This window comes from Mercenaria mercenaria, chromosome 3, assembly GCF_021730395.1.
Source record: "Mercenaria mercenaria strain notata chromosome 3, MADL_Memer_1, whole genome shotgun sequence".
Lineage (NCBI taxonomy): Eukaryota > Metazoa > Mollusca > Bivalvia > Venerida > Veneridae > Mercenaria > Mercenaria mercenaria.
Genome location: NC_069363.1, coordinates 21,030,123 through 21,053,504, shown reverse-complemented (window position 1 = coordinate 21,053,504; position 23,382 = coordinate 21,030,123). Strand labels below are relative to the sequence as shown.

Sequence of the window (23,382 nt, the reverse complement as noted above, 5' to 3'; positions counted from 1 at the left end):
AGTCTATGTTAAATTTGGGAACCCTAGGACAGGGCTTCTTTTTATCCCATGGGCATAATTTGAACAATTTTGGTAGAGGACCACAAGGCAATGCAACATACCAAATATCAAAAGCCTATGCCTTGCAGTTTTAGGCAAGATATTTAAATTTTTCTCCTAAAGAGGTCTATGTAAAACTTCAGACCCCCTGGGGCAGGGCCTCTTTTTACCCCTGGATCATAATTGGAACAATTTAGGTAGAGGACCAAAGGCAATGCTACATGCAAAATATCAAAGGCCTAGGTCAAGAAGATTTTTAAAGTTTTTTCCTATACAAGTCTATGTAAAACTTGTGACCCCGGGGGCGGGGCTTCTTTTTCACCCCAAGGGCATAATTTGAACAATCTTCATAGAGGACTATTAGATGACGTCACATGCCAAATATCAAAGCTCTACACCTTGCGGTTTTGGAAAAGAATATTTTTTAAGTTTTTCTGCAAGGAATTAAATTCTTTGAACAATTTTGAAAGGAGGCCACCCAAGGATCATTCTTGTGAAGTTTGGTGTAATTCTGACCCAGTGGTTTTCAAGAAGAACTTATTTTTTAGAAATTGTTGACGGACACACGATACACGACACCCGACAGTCGACGGACATAAAGCGGTCACAAAAGTTAACAAGAGGGCCATGAAGGCCCTGTAACGCTTATCTGACCTACTGACCCAAAAAACATCAAGATTAACATTCTGACCAAGTTTCATTAAGATATGGTCATAAATGTGGCCTCCAGAGTGTTAACAAGCTTTTCCTTTGATTTGATCTGGTGACCTAGTCTCTGACCCCATATGACCCAGATTTAAATCTGACCTAGAGATCATTTAGATTAACATTCAGACCAAGTTTCATTAAGATATGTTAATAAATGTGGCTTATAGAGTGTTAACTAGCTTTTCCTTTGATACAACCTGGTGACCTAGATTTTGTCCCCACCTGACCCAGATTTACACTTTACCTAACGATCATCAAGATTAACATTCTGACCAAGTTTCATTAAGATACGGCCATAAATTTGGCTTACAGGGTGTTAACTAACTTTTCCTTTGATTTGACCTGGTGACCTAGTTTTTGACCCCACCTGACCCAGATTTTGAACTGGCCTATAGATCATCAAGGTCAACATTCTGACCAAGTTTCATTAAGATACAGTCATCATAAATGCGGCCTCTAGAGCATTAACAAGCTTTACCTTTGATTTGACCTAGTTTCTGACTCCATTTGACCTAGATTTGAACTTGACCTAAAGATCATCAAGATTAACATTCTGACAAAGTTTCATTAAATGTGGCATAAAGTATTAACAAGCTTTACATCTTATTTGACCTGGTGACCTAGTTTTTGACCCCACCTAAACAAGATTTAAACTTGACCTAAAGATCATCAAGATTAACATTCTGACCATGCTTCAAAAAGATATGGTCAAGAATGTGGCCACTAGAGTGTTCACTAGCTTTTTCTTTGATCGGATCTGGTGACCTTGTTTTTGATCCCACCTGACCCAGATTTAAACTTGACCTAAAGATCATCAAGATTACCATTCTGACCAAGTTTCATTAAGATAAGGCCATGAATGTGGCCTCTACAGTATAAACAAGCTTTTCCTTTGATTTGCCCTGGTGACCCTATATGACCCAGATTTGAACCTGACCTAAAGATCAGCATAGTTAACATTCTGACGAAATTTCATGAAGATACAGTCATAAATGTGGCCTCTAGCATGTTAACAAGCTTTTCCGTTGATTTGACCTGGTGACCTAGTTTTTAAACCCACATGACCCAATATCGAACTTGTCTAAGATTTTATTGAGGGTAACATTCTGACCAAGTTTCATTAAGATTGGGCCAAAACAGTGACCTCTAGAGTTTTAACAGTCAAATTGTTGACAACAATGATGACAGACGGATGGACGATGGACAAAGGGCGATCACAAAAGCTCACCTTGAGTACTTCATGCTCAGTTGAGCTAAAAACTAAGTGTTCCCTGGGAGGGCCGGTTCAAGATTTGAACAATCTTAGTAAAGGACCACTACACAATGCCACATGTAAAATATCTAAGCTGTGTGCCTCTCAGTTTAAGAGAAGAACATTTTTTTATGTTTTTCCTATAGAGCTTTATGTAAATTCAAGGGACCACGGGGCGGAGCCAATATTGACCCTGGAATCATAACAAAAATTTTCGCAAAAGTCCACTAGACAATGCTACATACCAATTATCTAAGCTCTATGTCTTCAGGTTTCAAAGAATTTTTTTTTTGAAATTTACAATATAACCATATAGGGAAATAAGCTCCGCCTTCTGGCGGCCATGTTTTCTTCATCAAAATAGAATGGCTTAAGCAATTTTGGTAGAGGGTCACCTAGAGATCATTTCTACAAAATAATTTTGAAATCCAGCGAACATTCTGACAAGAAGATTTGAAAAGATTTTCCTTTCGATTGCCATGGCAACCACAGTTCCATGGATTTAAATTCTTTAAGCAATTTTGATAGGGAGCCAGTCAAGGAACATTTCTGTGAAGTTTAGTGTAAAACTGCCCAGTGGTTTTGAAGATTTTTGAAATTTACAATATAGCCATATAGGAACAAGAGCTGTCTCCGTAGGATGACACATGCCCCCCGATGGCACTTTGAATGAATAGTTATGGCAGATGTTAGAGTTCAGGACCTTTGACCTACGGAGCTGGGTCTTGCGCGCGACACATCATCTTACTGTGTCACACATTCATGCATAGTTATTTTAAAATCCATGCATGAATGACAAAGATATGGACCAGACATGCCCTTCATTGCACTATCATGAAAAATGATCTTTAACGTCTAAGTGTGACCTTGACCTTTGAGCTACGGACCTGGGTCTTGCGTGTGACACGTCGTCTTATTGTGGTACACATTCATGCCAAGTTATTTGAAAATCCATCCATCGATGACAAAGATATGAACCGGACACACCCATCAATGCACTATCCTTTAACATCTAAGTGTGACCTTGACCTTTGAGCTACGAACCTGGGTCTTGCGCAGGACACGTCGTTTTACTGTGGTACACATTAATGCCAAGTTATTTGAAAATCCATCCATCGATGACAAAGATATGGACCGGACACACCCATCAATGCACTATCCTTTAAACGTCTAAGTGTGACCTTGACCTTTGAGCTACGGACCTGGGTCTTGCACACTGCATGTCGTCTTACTGTGGTACACATTCATGCCAAGTTATTTGAAAATCCATCCATCGATGACAAAGATATGGACCGGACACGCCAATCAATGCACTATCCTTTAACGTCTAAGTGTGACCTTGACCTTTGAGCTACGGACCTGGGTCTTGCGCACTGCACATCGTCTTACTGTGGTACACATTCAAGCCAAGTTATTTGAAAATCCATCTATCGATGACAAAGATATGGACCGGACACGCCCATCAATGCACTATCCTTTAACGTCTAAGTGTGACCTTGACCTTTGAGCTACGGACCTGGGTCTTGCGCACTGCACGTCATCTTACTGTGGTACACATTCATGCAAAGTTATTTGAAAATCCATCCATTGATGACAAAGATATGGACCGGACACGAAAATTCAGGACAGACCGACAGACTGACAGACGGTTCAAAAACTATATGCCTCCCTTCGGGGGCATAAAAATAAGCCCCACCCCCTGGCAGCCATGTTTTTTACCAAAACAGAACAACTTAGGCAATTTTGTTAGAGGGTCATCTAGAGATCATTTCTACAAAATAATTTTGAAATCCAGCGAACATTCTGACAAGAAGATTTGTAAAGATTTTCCTTTCGTTTGCCATGGCAACCAGTTCTATGGATTTTAATTCTTTGAGCAATTTTGATAGGGCGCCAGCCAAGGAACATTTCTGTGAAGTTTTGTGTAAATCTGCCCAGTGGTTTTGAAGTTTTTTGAAATTTACAATATAGCCATATAGGGAAAATAAGCCCCGTCCCCTGGCAGCCATGTTTTTTACCGAAACAGAACGACTTCAGCAATTTTGTTAGAGGGTCATATAGAGATCATTTCTACAAAATATTTTTAATTCAGGCTAACAGTTTCTGACAAAAAGATTTTTAAAAATTTTCCTTTCAGTTGCCATGGCAACCAATGGTCAAAATGGATTTTAATTCTTTGGGCAATTTTGATAGGGGGCCAGCCAATGATCATTTTTGAAATTTACAATATAGCCATATAGGGATAATAAGCCCCGCCCCCTGGCAGCCACGCTTTTTACTGAAACAGAACGGCTTAGGCAATTTTGTTAGAGGGTCACCTTGAGATCATTTTTACAAAATATATTTGAAATCAGTTTCTGACAGTTTTCGGTTCAAAACCTCACTTTGAGCCTAGGGCTCAGGTGAGCTTAAAAGGCTGGAAATGTGAATACTTACTCTTTTTATTGTATCTCTAGCAAAATCAGGGAACTCTATTAATTTCAACAATTTGGCTGTATAAAGGACCACAATCCCCGTCAACATCTGAAATACAACAGGACATATTTTCAATTCTGTACATGACAGTGCTTAAAGAAAAGTTTCCACTTAAAGAACCCAGTGTGTACAATAAAACAATATTCTCTATACATTTGTCCCTGTAAACTCACCTGACCAAGTTCTTACCCGAGATAACATATCTAATTTGGCCTGAATTTCATTCTAATATTTCAATGAAACTTCGAAGTTTTGTAGTTTGTAGCATCACCTGAATTTCCAAGTCCAAAAAGGGCCATAATTCAGCCAAAATACTTGACAGTTATGTACTCAGGTAGAGACTGTTATAATCAACAAGTGTTCCAAGTTTGAAGTAAATATTTTTGATGGTATACAAGATAAATAATTACCATTTCATGAAAACTTTAACCAACATTGACGCCGACACCGGTGCCGGGGTGAGTAGTATAGCTCTCTATATTCTTCGAATAGTCAAGCTAAAAATCACTAGAAAAACTAGAGCTGCTTTTGAGAAAAGCGCATGTCTCCCACAACTGCCTAATCGTCTGAATAGTAGTATATGAGTCAACCATGCACCAAGACCTCAACTGCCTTATCAGACTTTCAGTGCTTTGATTATCAAAAAACAAGTTTCAACGGCCATAATTCCGAAGTGCCTGGGCTGTTTTGGCTAGTTATAAAACTTGGCCGAGGACTTATTGGAAAACACATTTTGTTCAAGATTGGTGAAGATCAGATGAGAAATGTTTGACTTAAGAGTGTGGACAAGATTTGTGACTGACAGACAGACAGACACACACACACACAGACAGGAGTAAATCAATATGTCTCCCACACCAGTGTGTGGTGGGAGACATAATTAATCGTCAAGAGTACTGAACCCCAATCCCCTATGTGACAAGCCGAAAGGCATCCACTACACCATTCTAATTAGTTATGACTACAGATGAATCTACCTTAATAAGGCAAAGCAAATCATGTTGATTTCCCTTACCTATAGACAAGTCTATAAACTGAATTCTCAAAAATGAAAATCAAACTATAAAATGAAGTCCTATATAAATGACCTTGTACTTATTTCACCATCTGTCACTACCAAAATGTTGCTAGGAAATAAATATATTTCTCAACATACCTGTGATAAACCCAGTACTTGGAATGAAGGAAATCTGAAAAATAAAATAGCTCATATATAGACCTATATTTAGACAAAAGGGTCATGATGACCCTGGACCGCTCACCTGAGTAATATGAGCTACATGTTTCAAATGTCAAACTGATGCTAAAATATTAAGAAAGTAGGTCAGTAGATCACATTTATGATCACTGAAAGTCAGTGTTAAGATCGATGTGCAAAACTGTACATGTCATCCAAATTTAAAGGCTGTATCTTAAAAAACAAGAAAGAAGGTCAGTAGGTCAAGGTCACAGTCAAGTGACCCTTAATTACTTGGGGTTATCAGGTAATTATAATTAAACAGTCTATGAAATATGATCAGATAATTTTTTAAAAAAAATTTTCCTATATAACTCATAATTACAAGTGACCCCCGGGATGGGGCCTCTATTCACCCCAGGAGCATATTATTTAAACAATCTTGTTAGAGAACCACTAAACAATGCTTTATACCAAATATCAAAGGCCTAGGCCTTGAACTTTCAGATAAGAAGATTTTTTAAAGTTTTTTTTCCTAAAACTTGGGACCCCCGGGGTGACTGGCCACTTTTTGCGCCATGGGCATAATTTGAACAATCTTCATAGAGGACCACTAGATGATGCCACAAGCTAAAAATTGAAGCTCTATGCCTTGAAGATTTTTTTAGTTTTCCTTTTGGTTGCCATGGCAACCAGGGTTCTGTGTGGAATTCAATTCTCTGAACAATTTTGAAAGGGGGCCATCCAAGGATCATTCCTGTGAAGTTTGGTGTAATTCTGCCCTTTGGTTTTGAAGAAGATATTTTTAGAAATTGTTGACGGATGGACGACTGACGACGGACATTGAGCGGTCACAAAAGCTCACCATGAGCCTTTGGCTCAGGTGACCTAAAACAAACAGCAAATGTAATAACAGAATCAGAAACAATCGGAAGGGTTCTCCAATCACTTAATTGTGTAATAAGAACACTTTTTCATAGCTATAAAATAGCTGGTATAATCATAGATAGCATGGGTTTTGTTTTTTTAATCAGAGTACTGACTGTCACAAGTATCTGACAACTTCTCCACCTGAGCAAGGAATGAAAGACAAATAACCTGTTAACATATAGTCTGTAATGGGGAGTTTGTGGACACAAACTCACTACCACAAAACACCACTCAACAAATTATCATCCACTTCGGCAAAAAGAACCATTTGACATGCAATACCTTTATTAGTTGCAGATTTTTTCTAGGAAAACAACAATTTTCGCTCCTACAAACTAGAACGCGGCAGGATGGAATGCACAGGTGAGCTAAATTGTTTACATAGGCATAATTTTATGACTTATTGCCGCTGTACAAAATGTCTGCGAGGTACATAAAAGAACAAGAGGGTCATGATGACCCTGGATCGCTCACCTGAGTAATATGAGCTACATGTTTCAAATGTCAAACTGATGATAAAATATTAAGAAAGTCAGTAGGTCACATTCATGGTCAATGAAATTCAGTTTTACGACTTGTGCGCAAAACTGTGTATGTCATCAAAATGTCAAGACTGTATCTTAAACAAGAGGGCCATGATGGCCCTATATATTGCTCCCCAGAGTTGATCTGGCCTACTGACCTAGTTTTTACCCCACATGAGCCAGTTTCAAATTTAACCTAGAGATCATCAAGACAAACATTCTGACCAAGTTTCATAAAGATTGAGTCACAACTGTAGCCTTTAGAGTGTTCACAAACTTTTCCTTTGATTTGACCATGTGACCTTGTTTTTGACCCTAAATGACCCAGATTAAAACTTGACCTAGAGATCATCAAGACAAACATTTTGACCAAGTTTCATTAAGACTGGGTCACAAATGCGGCCTCTAGAGTGTTCACAAGCTTTTCCTTTAATATGGCCTACTGACCTAGTTTTTGACCCCACATGACCCAATTTCGAACTTGACCTAAAGATCATCAAGACAAACATTCTGACCAAGTTTTATACAGATTGGGTCACAAATGTGGCCTCTAGAATGTTCACAGTTTTTTTTCCCTTTGATCTGGCCTACTGACCTAGTTTTTGACCCCACATGTCCCAGTTTCGAACTTGACCTAGAAATCATCAAGACAAACATTCTGACCAAATTTCATAAAGACTGAGGTAAAACATTGGCTTCTAGAGTGTTCACAAGCTTTTCCTTTGATCTGGCCTACTGACCTACTTTTTGTCCCCACATGTCCCAGTTTAGAACTTGACCTAGAAATCATCAAGACAAACATTCTGACCAAGTTTCATACAGATTGGGTCAAAAATGTGGCATCCAGAGTGTTCACAAGCTTTTCCTTTGATCTGGCCTACTGACCTAGTTTTTGACCCCACATGACCCAGCTTCGAACTTGACCTAGATATTATCAAGACAAACAAAATGACCAAGTTTCATAAAGATTGGGTCACAAATGTGGCCTCTAGAGTGTCCTCAAGCTTTTCCTTTGATCTGGCCTACTGACCTAGTTTTTAACCCAACATGACCCAGTTTCATAACTGGCCTAGAGACCATCAAGACAAACATTCTGACCAAGTTTCATAAAGATTGTGTCACAAATGTGGCCTCTAGAGTGTTCACAAGCTTTTCCTTTGATCTGGCCTACTGACCTAGTTTTTGACCCAACATGACCCAGTTTCGAACTTGACCTAGAGATCATCAAGACAAACATTCTGACCAAGTTTCATAAAGATTGGGTCACAAATGTGGCCTCTAGAGTGTTCACAAGCTTTTTCTTTGATCTGGCCTACTGACTTAGTTTTTGACCCAACATGACTCAGTTTCTAACTTGACCTAGAGTTTATCAAGACAAACATTCTGACCAAGTTTCATTAAGAATGGGTGACAAATGTGGCCTCTAGAGTGTTCACAAGCTTTTCCTTTGATCTGGCCTACTGACCTAGATTTTGACCCAACATGACCCAGTTTCAAAACTGACCTTAAGATCATCAAGACAAACATTCTGACCAAGTTTCATAAAGATTAGGCCACAAATGTGGCCTCTAGAGTGTTCACAAGGCAAATGTTGACGCACGACAGACAATGACCGGTCACAATAGCTCAACTTGAGCCTTTTGTGCTCTGGTTAGCTAAAAACAAGAAAGTAGGTCAGTAGGTCAAGGTCACAGTCAAGTGACATCATATTACTTGGGATCATCAGGTAATTATAATTAAACAGTCTTGGAAATAGGATCAGATGATTTTTTAAGTATTTTTCCTATAAACTAAGTGACCCCAGGGTGGGGCCCCTTTTAACACCAGGGGCATAATTTGGACAATTTTGTTAGAGGACTACTAGTAGACAATGCATCATACCAAATATCAAAAGCCTAGGTTGTATGGTTTCAGACAAGAAGATTTTTAAAGCTTTTTCCTATATAAAACTTGCAGCCTTTTTTTAACGCCGATTTTGGGGCCAAAATTCAGCCCCATTCCCCAGGCAAAATAATATACTTTTATCCCCAACTGCACTAAAAAATTCCCCAACTGCAAGTCATTTTTATCAGCGAAAATTTCCACTGCCGAGGGATTAATAGGTCTGCATATTTGTTACAGACAGTGTCTCTGCGTTCTAAACGCCGCAATCGGAACATCTCAGATATTACAGTTAGCATCGTTTAAAATCATCGGGGATTTCCCTTTCCAAAGAAAAGTGTTTCCAGAATTCCAGAATTAAATAACAAGCCGATTCATGTAAGAGATATATTTATAAGTTACTTTAAATAACAAGCCGCTTCACGGAAGTACATCTAATGAACGAAGAAAAAAAAACAATCTAGAAATAATGACAAGTCGAAGCGCTTGCAAGAATTTAAAATGCGCGATCGTGAAATGAGTTAAATAAAACGATGCGTACGTAAGATTTCAATAGTGTTCATTTCATTTCAATCCCGTTCATTTCTGTCCGCCCAACATTTCAGTCGCGTTGGTAAAATTTCAGTGAAGAAAGTTTGAGATACAAATGAACTAAAGCAGTTTGTTTGGTTCTTTCTCGTGCCCAATGTAAAGAATTGGTACACTGGGATTAATTTTTAACCCTTAGCCTGCTGGCGGCAGGTTATTCTACCTTTGCGACCAGTGCAGACCAAGATAAGCCTGCACATCCGTGCAGGCTAATCATGGTCTGCACTGATCGCTATTCAGTCAGTAAATTTTCAGTGAACACCCCTTTGAATAATAAATGGTACTGCCCATATTGAATTATGGACAAGTCCATTTAAGAAACATAGCAGGGTAAGGGTTAAAGCACCTCCCAAGAGCTTCAAAACAAAGTGCTAATCATACCTTTAGGTGGTATTTTCGCTTTAAAGTAGCATGTATGGAATAGCTAAGAAATTGAAATTTATATATAATGAAATTTTAAGCATTTAAAAAGCTTTTTAAAAGTCATAAAATAAAAAAGACAACTCTGTTTTTGATAAATGACCTTATATTAAGTTTGAAATACAAAGTTCAAAAATAAAGAGCAAAATATTAATGCTTTATAAAACATCTAAGTAGTAAAAAAATGCCCATTAAAGGGAGATAATTCAAAAATAGCAAACTATTAAAGGAATAATTTTATACATTGAGCAATTACTTTAGCTTTGAAACTGTTCTTGAAAAATGATTAAAACATTTTAATGAGAAGATTAAAAACTATTTTTTGATTCAATGTGATATATTAGGATGAAATGGTTAAGGGGCAAATTGCTTGATTAAAATACAAAATGAAATAGAGATTAAAAAAAAATAATAATAATGGCTACTAATTCTGGCACTTTTGGCTATGAAATGGTTCCAATATTTTGCAATTGGCTAAAGTCATGCTAAAAGTGTGAAAGAGACAGGGGAAGCCCTGATCTTACTCAGTCTGTGTTTTTGTTTTTTATATAAAAAAAAAAAAAATCCCCAATTTGGTATTTTACGATGCAATTTTCCCCTTCTGAAAGGACCTGCCACCCTTATCCAAAACCATAAAAAAAGGGCTGACTTGGGAACCCCAGGGCAGGGCCTCTTTTCACCCAAGGAACACAATTTGAACAATTTTGGTTGAGGACCATAAGACAATGCTACAAACCAAATATCAAAGGTCTAAGTGTTGTGGTTTCAGACAAGAAGATTTTTAAACTTTTTTTCCTATATAAGTCTATGTAAAACTTGGGACTTGGGACCACCAGGGCAGGGCCATATTTGACCCTAGGGGGATAATTTGAAAAATCTTGGTAGAGGACCACCAGATGATGCTACATACCAAATATCAAAGCCCTAGGCCATGTGGTTTTGTACAAGAAGATTTTCAAAGTTTTCCCTATATAAGTCTTTATAAACCATGTGACCCCCAGGGCGGGGCCATATTTGACCCTAGGGAGATAATATGAACAATCTTGGTAGAGGACCACTAGATGATGCTACATACCAAATATCAAAGCCCTAGGCCATGTGGTTTTGTACAAGAAGATTTTCAAAGTTTTCCCTATATAAGTCTATATAAACCATGTGACCCCCAGGGCGGGGCCATATTTGACCCTAGGGAGATAATTTGAACAATCTTGGTAGAGGACCACTAGATGATGCTACATACCAAATATCAAAGCCCTAGGCCATGTGGTTTTGTACAAGAAGATTTTCAAAGTTTTCCCTATATAAGTCTATATAAACCATGTGACCCCCAGGGCGGGGCCATATTTGACCCTAGGGAGATAATTTGAACAATCTTGGTAGAGGACCACTAGATGATGCTACATACCAAATATCAAAGCCCTAGGCCATATGGTTTTGTACAAGAAGATTTTCAAAGTTTTCCCTATATAAGTCTATATAAACCATGTGACCCCCAGGGCGGGGCCATATTTGACCCTAGGGAGATAATTTGAACAATCTTGGTAGAGGACCACTAGATGATGCTACATACCAAATATCAAAGCCCTAGGCCATGTGGTTTTGTACAAGAAGATTTTCAAAGTTTTCCCTATATAAGTTTATATAAACCATGTGACCCCGGGCCAGGGCCATATTTGACCCTAGGGGGATAATTTGAACAATTTTGGTAGAGGACCACTAGATGATGCAACACCAGATATCAAAGCCCTAGGCCCTGTGGTTTTGGACAAGAAGATTTTTAAAGTTTTTCTTTTTGGTTGCCATGGCAACCAGAGTTCTGCATGGAATTCAATTCTTTGAACAATTTTGAAAGGAGGCCACCCAAGGATCTTTCCTGTGAAGTTTGGATGAAATTGGCCTAGGGGTTTATGAGGAGATGTCATTTAAAGTAGAAGTTTACGGACGACGGACGAAAAGCAATCACAAAAGCTCACCTTGTCACTCTGTGAAAGGTGAGCTAAAAACATATATGTATATAAATGATACAAATCATTGATTTTACATAAATACCATCTGTTCAAAATGGGTTTTTCAAACAGGGTTATAAAAAAATACTGCAAAATTATTTAATTTTGTGGATATGAATTTTTATGGTTTTGGTCAAAACAGGCGTATTTCAGGGGGTATGAATTTGTGGAATTTAACTTTAAAACATTAAATGAATATAAATTAAATTTTTTGTTGAGATTAAATTTTGTGGACTGGCTTAACCGTGAAATGCATAAATATCAAATATTTCACAGAATAGGAGGATTTAGACATAAATTTCGGAAATTATAGTGCATATTTTCTGACCTGGCTGAGATATTTATAGAAAGGTCATAAATGGGCCATTCTATCATTTAGTTTAGGGTAATCGGCTACATCATTAGATTTAGTTTCACTCCGTACGAATAAATCCGATATGCACCAAGTTACCTATTGATTTTAATGCTACAGCCTGTGCTAAAAATATCTCCGCCAGGTCAGAAAATATGCACCATATTTGACAAGTACTGGAAGACATAAAATGACTCATGTGAACTACTACTATCAACTTAAATGGGCATTTCAAATTAGTAACTACTGTGAAATCATTAATATGCGTGGGGGACTAATTTTCGTGGATTTTTTGTTTGAGCCAATCCACGAAATTTAATCCCAACGAACAATTATCAATCATTATTATCACCCCAGTGTGTTTGGAGTTTCAATCCATTCCCATCAGTGAATACTGCGATACCAGCTTACATACAAATTATTCTTTGAAAAGATGAGCTTAATAAAAAAGCTGCACAATATCCTTTTAAACATAATGAAGTAATTCATTTTATGTTATTTCAACCTACCCATTTAGTCCTTTACATGGTGAAATGAGATAAATATTGGAATCAGGACAAATATTTTTCAGCAAACATCGCCCAAATTACAAATATATTGGAACCTTCACAGGCTACGAAGAAGTGGCTTTAATTTGTAGTATATTTTTACCGCATAAGGTTAACAAGAGCTCCTTGAACACGAAATGCCCCCCTTGATGCATTCAGTAATTGCACAAGGAAATAAATGTTCTACCTACTGACCTCAAATCAATAATTATGGGTCATTTACCAATCCCCATAAATAACCTCTGTATCAAATGTGATCTTAGACCAAAGCATTCTCTAGTTATTTGGCAAAAAAAATTTCTACTGTTTTTGGTCAATGTAACCTGGACCTTCAACCTACTGACCTCAAAATCAAAAGGTGTCATCTGCTAGTCAAGCTCAACATCCCAACTAATGTTTCGTGATCCTAGGCCAAAGCGTTTTAAAGTTATCATTCGGAAATGGTTTAATTGTTCCGGGTCACCATGACCTTGACCTTTGATCTACTATCCTCAAAATCATTACGAGTCATCTGCTGGTTATGACCAACCTGCCTCTCAACTTTCATGATACCAAGCCAAAGCGTTCTTGAGTTATCATCCAGAGACTGTTTAACTGTTCTGGCTCACTGTGACCTTGATCTTTGACCTAGAGACCTCAAAATCAATAGGAGTCATCTGCTGGACATGATCAACATCCCTATCAAGTTTAGTGATCCTTGTCCCAAGCATTTCCAAGTTAAAGTCCGGAAATGGTTTAATTGTTCTGTGTCACTCTGACCTTGACTTTTGACCTACTAACCTCAAAATCAATAGGGGTCATCTGCTGTCATGACCGTCCATCCTCCATATCAACTTTCATGATCCTAGGCCCAAGCATTCTTGAATTATCATCTGAAAACCGTTTAAATGTTCTAGGTCACTGTGAACTTGACCTTTGACCTATTGACCTCAAAGTCAATAGGGGTCATATGCTGGTCATTACCAACATCCTCATCAACTATCATGATTGAAATACTGTTGAAAAATGGCGTAAAACCAAAAACACACTGATCCTAGGCCCAAGCGTTTTTGAGTTACCATCCAAAAACCATTTAACTGTTCTGGGTCACTGTGACCTTGACCTTTGACCTACTAATCTCAAAATCAATAGAGGTCATCTTCTGCTCATGACCATCCTCCCAATTAACTTTCATGATCCTTGGCCCAAGCGTTCTTGAGTTTTCGTCTGGAAACCGTTTAAATGTTATGGGTTACTGTGACTTTGACCTCTGACCTACTGACCTCAAAATCAATAGGGGTAATCTGCTGGTCATGACCAACCAACATATCAACTTTCATGATCCTAGGCACAAGCGTTTTTGACTTATCATCCAGAAACCGTTTAAATGTTCTGGGTCACTGTGACCTTGACCTTTGACCTACTAACCTCAAAATCAATAGAGGTCATCTTCTGCTCATGACCATCCTCCCAATTAACTTTCATGATCCTTGGCCCAAGCATTCTTGAGTTATCATCTGGAAACCGTTTAAATGTTCAGGGTCATTGGGACTTTGACCTTTGACCTACTGACCTCAAAATCAATAGGGGTAATCTGCTGGTCATGAACAACCTCCCTATTAACTTTCATGATCCTAGGACCAATTGTTCTTGAGTTATCATCCGGAAACCAATGGGTCTACGGACCGACCGACCTACAAATTGACATCTGCAAAACAATATATATCAGGGTTCTCGGAAACGCCGAAATCGGCGTCCCTGTATGCATAATTGGTCCCGGTATACGCGTGTTTATTGCAGCTTGGAAGTCCCCGGACGCACGTTTCTGCAGTGAGACTCAGTGAAAATTAATTGATTGTAAATACACAACGTTTGACTCGAGAGCAAAATATGTGGGCGGAGTTACTCGCTTGTCACCGATAGCCGTGTATAGCCAATCAGCGTTGCCCGTTTCCACTACACCGCGAGACAGGCAGCCTATGAATGATCAACTCGAATACATGTGATTGTCGGTGTGATTGCATAGGTGACAATTTCTAATTGTTAACGACGGATTACGTAGTGTTCAAAGTAACTCCGATTGTTTTCTCACGTACTAATTACCAGGCAGTTTTAAAGAACTTTTTTGAAAAAAGTGATAATTAGGCTTAATTATGAATGTCCAAGTAATTTTAAGATGCTGTCGATGTCGGTCTTAGTAATGTGATTATTTTTCTGCAAAATCGCTGATGTTACTGAAGAAGCATTTATTAATATGTTGATCATAGGCATACTGTGCATTCTTGTTGTATTTTAGACCGAATGTTTTAACTTTGTGCTCTTAATAAGTATTAAAATAAAAGTAGTAATTGTTTATATACTTTCTTTTCACTGTATGTTTATATACATTTCATTCTGAAACAAGAGGGCCATGATGGCCCTATATCGCTCACCTGTTATCATTGCACTTGAGGACAAGAAGGTCCTCAGAAAAAATATATAAGTCCAAAGGACAGGAATAACAAAGGGAAGAAATTTAACCAAAAAGAAAAAAAAATTCTTACAAGGTACAGATATGTCAAAATACACCTAAAAATTGGAGGTACCATCAATGTTGTACCACAGAAAAGTGGTCTCGGTTTTTCCCTACGGCCAATAATAAAAAAGTTACGAAAAATAAGTTATTTATAGTAACATAAAAGGGAAGTAATTAAAAAAAATTTATTGTAAGCGAACAAAAGAAGGATCTGCCAAATAAATCTGTTGACATAAATGAAATTTCAGATCAGTATCTTCATTATTTACGGAGATATACCCATTTTAATTTGTAATAAAGGGAGGTAATTTGATATAAAATCAGTCCATAGTTATCTACCCTGATTGGCTCAGTCCAACTAATGACAATATTGAAATTTCAAATAAGTCCTATAAGTACTTACTGATATAAATCCATTTTGATTACAATCTGGGGAGGTAATCAGATATAAAATATTTCTGGAACCTACGATTGGATCTGATTTGTCATGGAATCCAAGATTTATTGTTGTTGAAGATATTTTGGAAGTTTGTATCAAATAAAACCATAAATGAAGTCTCTATATGGCTGCAAAAGCCAAAATAGCAAATTTTGGACCTTTAAGGGGCCATAACTCTGGAACCCATGATGGAATCTGGCCAGTTCAAGAAAGGAACCAAGATCTTGTGGTAATACAAGCTATGTGCAAGTTTGGTTAAAATCAAATCATAAATGAAGCTGCTATTGTGCAGACAAGGTCAAAATAGCTAATTCTGGCCCTTTCAGGGGCCATCACTCTGGAACCCATAATGGAATTTCGCCAGTTCAAGAAAGGAACCAAGATCTTATGGTGATACAAGTTGTGTGCCAGCGTCAATTTTATGCTTTAATGTCAACATAAATTCATTATCAGAGATATAAATTATAATCGTTACAAATACCAGAAAATGGTCCCAATAGGCTAATCAGGCTGAGTTTTGACCTTGAACATTTTGCAAAAGAAAATAAAATTTTACTGTGCGAAAGAACATGATCGCAATAACTTTCTACAAAAAGTTGCATAAAATCGGCATTGCAATTTTAACAAAAATAAACTTGAAAATTCTGCCAAACATGAGATTTGCCGATGGCCAAACGCGAACACCATACTAGCGTGTTTCAGTAAGCGCGTGGGAAAAATAGACGTCATACGATAACTTCCGCACCGCCATATTTTCAATTCCAAAGATGTAAACAAAATTGAGCAGGCAGTTTGATGCTTTAAACAGAGAAAGTTTAAGCTGTAAGTTGTTTTTATATATTAAAATCTTGTTAATGTGAATAAAAAGGGCTGCATAGATATTGACAATTGCCTAAAATTCTTGTATCGATCTAAAATCAATTGTACGATCTTGAGGTCAACGGGTAAGATATCACATGGTGTCATTGCAATTTGTATATTTTTTTAAACAACGAGAATATTTAAAAGTTTAGAACGATCAATGTTGATATTTTAACTTGAAATTATTAGAAAAGAGCCGAAATTTGAAAAAAAAAATGCATTCTTTTAATAAGAGTTTTGTCAGAAAAATAAATGTACGGAAGCGGATAAGGGCCATTTTACAGATGAAACAAATTTATAAATTATTGAATTCAGTGCCACGTGGATCGAATTTACTTGGTTTCCTGCATGTGTTCGACAAGGTATTTGTATAAATGATATTTTTGTGAGTTTGAACTGACTGATTTGATCTAAACTTACTGGTTTTTTTCTCATTTAAGGTGACAACTTAAACTGGTTGTGTCTCGTCAGAGTGTCTGGTGCCCCTTAACTGTATCTACTAATGATTGGTTAGCAATTGCAAATGAATGTAAGTTTACGTCGAAATAGAATGTACAATTTCAAACCGTGAAATTCTTTGAATTTCTGTATACTTAATTACCTTTAAGAAAAAAAAGTAAATATGATTTTTCTCAAAGCAGACTGTATAAGACTGAATGAAAGTTTTTAAAGGAAGTTTCATATAAAACTATAATTGTGATAAATTGCACTATATTACTCAATTATAAGATATGGAACGACAATATGCATTTTATTTTACAGTTAGTCACGTTGATCCTGTGCGACAGATATGTTATAGAGGGAAGATTGCGGTACTGCTTATAACGAATTTGTTTGAACACGTCCATTGAAAAGATAGACGGTGCACATTATATTACATCTAGGTAATTTCACACTTCATGTTCATATACAACATGTTGATTCTGGATAGAGCATTAACACTGATTTATCTATTTCGGTGTAGCTAATTTGATACCTTTAGTTAGTACAATCTAAAATACTTAAAAATGTAAAAACAAAGTAAAAATCTAAAATACATTTATTTAATATGTTAAACAGTGTAAGCTCACAAGAGCAAAGCAGTGTGTGTATGAAAATATACTTCTGTGCGTTTTGTACTAATGAGTTCAGTTAAAAACATGTTACACCACAATGGTATATTTTTTTTTTACAGTTATGCAAGATGACTCTGTGTGACTGACATGCTGAAGTCGGAAAATTGGACTAGTGTGTTTGAGTACATTGTTTACCATATGTCCCTCTGAACGATTCACACAATGCTATAAAGTTAACTAGGTAATTACACAATGTTTCAGAACTGCAGTTTTTTTCTGGAGAAATAACCTATAGTTGAACTATAAAATGTTCATCTGGCACTAAGAATTTATATGAAGCTGTCTTTGTTCTGTCCGAGTGTTTGCTCAATAGAGGTGTTGTAAGCTACACAAATACACATTTATTTAAAGCTGTATGTAAATCCATGCAACACCCCTGTTTAAAGGTATACTTATCTAAGACCAAATTTGTTCGTATTTCAAAACGTGAACAACTACTTCGTGTAAACATTAAATTAACACGTTTATGTGTAATAACAGAACTATAAATTAGACTTAAGTTCACATAGTATGTATGTATAGATAAACACAGTATAGATTTGTACTAGAATATGGCTCTTTTTTAACAATCTGTTCCTGCATGACATTTAATCATGAATGTAGCTCTATAGTCTATATGCAAACTTACTTTATTATGTCTCCCACCACAAAGTTGTGTGGGAGACATATTGATTTACTCTTGTCTATGTTTCTGTCTGTGTGTGTGTGTGTGTGTGTGTACACATGTCTGTCTGTCACAAAGCTTGTCCGCACTCTAAATCGAACATTTCTCATCCGATCTTCACCAAACTTGAACAAAATGTGTGTTGCCAGTAATTGCTCAACCAACTTCGATAACTAGCCCAGGCACTTCGGAATTATGGCCCTTGAAATTTGTTTTTTGTAATCAAAGCACTGAAAGTCTGATAAGGCAATTATGTTATAATCAAAGCACTGAAAGTCTGATAAACCAGTTGTTGGAGACATGCGCTTTTCTCAAAAGCAGCTCTAGTACGTATAGTTGAGTTAAATAACCTGATCAGGAAAATACATACATTTGCAGAAATATATAAGATAAAATATTTAGTGAAAGATGGCCATTGGTTATCTTTAAATGGGTTTAAGCAATTTTCTCTTTTTCAGTAATTGACAAAGAACTATGGAAGAGTTTCCTATTTGCAAAGGGCAATTGGAAGATGGACAACCAGTTGTATGTCTCCGTAAGAAGGGGAGCGACGGAATTAATAATGCCAGCATAGCAAGAGGAACTTACATATTTACATGTATAGGACAATATGTACAGGTGCAGTGTCGCCGTGACTATATACAGATTCGAAACTCTTTGACAAACAGTGATATAAATAATAATCATGTTACATCTAGGTCTTTACGTTCGGAAGATTCATTTGATTTTAAAACAAAATGTCTTTTTTGTACAAAAAATGCTAAAGTAAGTGCAAACAAACGTGGGTATGATGTTTTTCCTGTTGGTAATTTCGAATTTCAGAAAACTGTACACAAATTATGTAATGAATGAAAAGAGGAGTGGGCAGTCAACGTATTAAGCAGACTTTTCCTTGCGATAGACCTTCCAGCAGCTGACGTGCAATGTCAACTTCAAGACAGGTACCCCAAAAGTCAAATCTAGCAGAGTCAATATGGAAATTAGGTGATTGCGAAAAAATTACAGATGAAGCATGTGAATTCCATTATGTCATAGACGGGGGATCTTTACTGCAGAAAATTCCCTGGCAGAAAAATAGTTCCTTCGATGCAATATTTGCACAGTATAGTGACTACTTGCTCCAGAAATATACAAATCCAACAGTTGTATTTGATGGATACTCCAGTGGTCCAAGCACAAAAGATGTGACACACCTACGACGAACAAAGGGAGTAGTTGGAACACGTGTGAAGTTTTTAAGGACACACCATTCAAATCAAACAAAGAGGTATTTCTAATTGTGATTCAAGACGATGCAGTTGCAGGAAACATGGACTGCAGTGTTCAGCTGGTTGTGGTGACTGTAGAGGTACAAGCTGCACTAACTCTCCTACAACAGCAGACATGGACATAGAAGACCATGAATAGGCTTTATTGTTTTTGAGAAGCAAAAAACAAACGGGGGAATCAGTATGAAATATTTATTTAAAATTTATCAAATAGTATGCTGAAAATGTTTTCATCATCTTCTAAATAACATATATGCACAATATTTGATGTGTTGTGCACTTTGTATTTAATTAAAATTATTGCTGATGGAATGCAGCTATGATTAAATAAATATTTTCATGATTGTTAATGGTACATTAGCATTATTTACCCTTTAGATGAGAAAATATGACATTTTTTCATAAGTATTTTAAGTGGGTGGGGCACAATATAGACCCCTTGATAAAATTAAATTGTTTAACAGTAAAGGAACAGCAGTATCAGCTTAATTTGGACAATGCCACAGATATTGTTTAACATTTGTTAGAACTGATGTGCTAATGTTTTGTAATGTTAAATCTTAGATTATTTTCATACATGTATTTGTATTTTATTTAAGTTTAAACAGTAGGCTTAAGTGAATTTAAATCTAGTAAATACTTTCACATTAGCAATTCCTTTAAACGTTAATAGATGTAGTATATATCATATTGACACACTGTGATAATGTTCATATCCATTGTACTATGACTGATAAGTATTACATCTTTTGAATGAATGTAAATCTGTTTTAGACAAGACAAAACATTATTCAAATGAAAAACTCACTACTTTGTACAAAACTATCTGCATAACTTTGTATGCCAGAAATGAAATACATTTCATTAAACTGTTTTCCAGTCTTTCAAAGTGATTCTTGTTTTAAATAATTATAGATGTCTAAATAAAAAAAAAGAAATTGATATTCTGAGTTTTATATCTGGACTGTTGCATTATAATAAAGTGGGTGGGGTAATTTAACCCCTGTTTAAAAAGAAAAATAATATATATATACTGTAATAAATTAAGGTAATCAAAGAAGGAAATGTTGTCTAAAGCTAATCTAAATGGCCATTTGCCCTTGAATATGGAAAAAATGATATTAACAGGGCTAACAATTGTAGATTTAGTAAAATGCAGTACAGCACAGCATTTTATGTTTGAATTTTGGTATGTGTGTTCAGGGACCATTTTACAAGATTTGGGCACTTGCCATGACATGCAACTTTTAGTTGGTCAAAAAAGAGATATTTCCCATGTCAAAACTGCTTGAAACATTTCTTTTGCATGTACTTCAAGGTTAGGCCTTTTTTAAGGCTAGTCTGATTAGCCTACAAGGGATTTCATTGGGGAATTCCAAACACAAATATGCGGAATAAGTTTGCACGTGACGGAAAAGCGACAGTCAAAACATCCTATAAATCGGACTAGGTTCCCCTCTTAGTATGCAAGTATCTGCATGTCTGAAGGGAGAAAAACTGACTAGAATTAATATATAGCGAGCTCAAATTGCAGTTTAAGAATTGAACTTTATGGTAACGTAAGTAAATAATTTCACACTTGGTGGTGGATTTTAAAACTTTTGCCAATAGCTAACAAAGCGCCCCTAGCGGACAGGAAGTAGTTCTCTCCTCAGTGAATACAGAACTTCATTCGACTGCTGAAAATTATTTATCACTCAAGAATCATGCAAGAAAGGTTTCAAAGAAGGTGAAAAGTTTCAAGCTTCCAATTATAGACCAGTCTCATTGACATGTATAGCTTGCAAACTATTAGAACATTGTGGTCAGTAAAATCTTGGATCACTTAGACAAATTTAACATCCTGGTGGACAACCAGCATGGTTTTCATGCCCGGCGGTCTTGCAAGACCCAACTTGTGGGTTTTATTCATGACTTAGCTAAATCAGTACAGCGAAGCCAAGTAGATGTTGCCATCATGGTCTTTAGTAAAGCATTTGATGTAGTTCACCATGGCCGGCTCTTATTAAAATTAGACCATAATGGCATCAGGGGCTCTGCACATTCCTGGATCAAAGCTTTCCTAGGACATAGAACACAAAGGGTGGTGGCAGATGGGGCAACATCTGGCTTGGCTCCTGTTATATCAGGCGTCCCTCAGGGGTCCGTCCTGGGACCTCTACTATTCCTGCTCTACATAAATGACCTACCGGGTTCTGTATCTTCCAATGTGTGTCTTTCTGCAGATGACTGTGCAACACTGACCTTAACAGTCTGTCATTATGGGAGCAGAAATGGAAGATGTCCTTTAATGTGAACAAATGTCACATCATGCATGTTTCTAGATCCAGAAAACCAGTTAATACTGTCTATACCTTACATGATCAGCCTCTGTCTGTTGTCAGTCAAGCAACTTATCTAGGTGTAGAAGTAACATCTAACTTATCTTGGTCCTCTCATATAAACAAAATATCTAGTAAAGCATGTCAAAGTCTTGGTTTCTTAAAACATAATATTCATTCTGCTAAGAGTAGTACTAAAATAGCTGCCTATAAAACCATTGTCAGACCAACTTTAGAGTATTGTTCCAGTGTTTGGGATCCTTACCATCAGAAGGATATAGATAAATTAGAAAACATTCAGAGGCAGGCTGCGAGATTTGTAGTAAATAATAATAAATAATTATAGCAACACCCCGAGCACAGTCGCAAATATCCTAACAAATTTAAGTTGGAATTCCCTCCAATCCAGAAGGGAATATAGTAGGTTGGTTTTATTTTATAAAATGGTTCATAATCAGCAGGGTTTCCTCTGGGTCAATTTCACTTTGCGCCAACAAATTGGCCAATCAGGAAAAGTTTGCGCCAGTGGCTCTCAAGTTGGAGCTAACAGTCTGTGACGGGCGACATACCGTTTTTTTTTTCGATCTCTTTTTCATTTGATTCTTTACAGTAACCATGCAATTTGCTCTTGAACCAGTCTATCCTAATATCACATTGAATCATAAATAGTTTTTAATCTTCTCAACCATTTTCAAGAACATTTTCTAAACAAAAGTAATTGCTCAATCTATAAAATTATCAGTTTATATAGTTTGCCATTTTTAATTATCTCCCTTTAAGGGTCATTTTCGCTAAATAGATGTTTTTAAAACATGAATATTTATGCTAATATCACACTGAATCAAAAATAGTTTTTAATTTTTTCAACCATTTTCAAGAACATTTTCTAAACAAAAGTAATTGCTCAATCTATAAAATTATCCCTTTATATACTTTGCCATATTTAATTATCTCCCTTTAATGATCATTTTCGCTAAATAGATGTTTTTAAAACATGAATATTTATCTCTTTATTCTTTTAACATTTTATTTCAAAATTTATTTAGGTCATTTATCAACAAGAGGACCATGATGGTCCTGAATCGCTCACCTCTTCCCACATGACCCAGTTTTGAGTATGACATCATTTTTTCTATTATTTGACATAGTGACCTAGTTTTTGAGCTATGTGACCCAGTTTTGAACTTTACCTAGATATTATCAAGATAAAAATTCTGACCAATTTTCATGAAAATCCATTGAAAAATATGGTCTCTAGAAAGGTCACAAGGTTTTTCTATTATTTGACGTATTGACCTAGTTTTCGAAGGTACGTGATCC

The 23,382-nt window shown here is 36.6% G+C and overlaps 1 protein-coding gene and 1 long non-coding RNA gene across 2 annotated transcripts in view; one reads left to right on the top strand and one right to left on the bottom strand.

Moving 5' to 3' along the window:
* The window catches only part of LOC123525299 (UDP-N-acetylglucosamine/UDP-glucose/GDP-mannose transporter-like), a 74,451-nt gene that overhangs the window by 40,702 nt on the left and 10,367 nt on the right, over positions 1-23,382 (bottom strand). The window contains exons 2-3 of the mRNA XM_045304238.2: positions 5,631-5,664; positions 4,436-4,522 (exon numbers count right to left, since the gene is read on the bottom strand). Coding sequence (XP_045160173.1) covers positions 4,436-4,522; positions 5,631-5,664 — 121 coding nt within the window. The remainder of the gene's footprint in view (positions 1-4,435; positions 4,523-5,630; positions 5,665-23,382) is intronic.
* On the top strand, positions 16,546-20,366 carry LOC123560214 (uncharacterized). Its single transcript, XR_008370127.1, has 5 exons — positions 16,546-16,655; positions 17,135-17,223; positions 17,457-17,578; positions 17,869-17,990; positions 18,932-20,366. It is a non-coding gene; the product is annotated as an uncharacterized LOC123560214 (long non-coding RNA).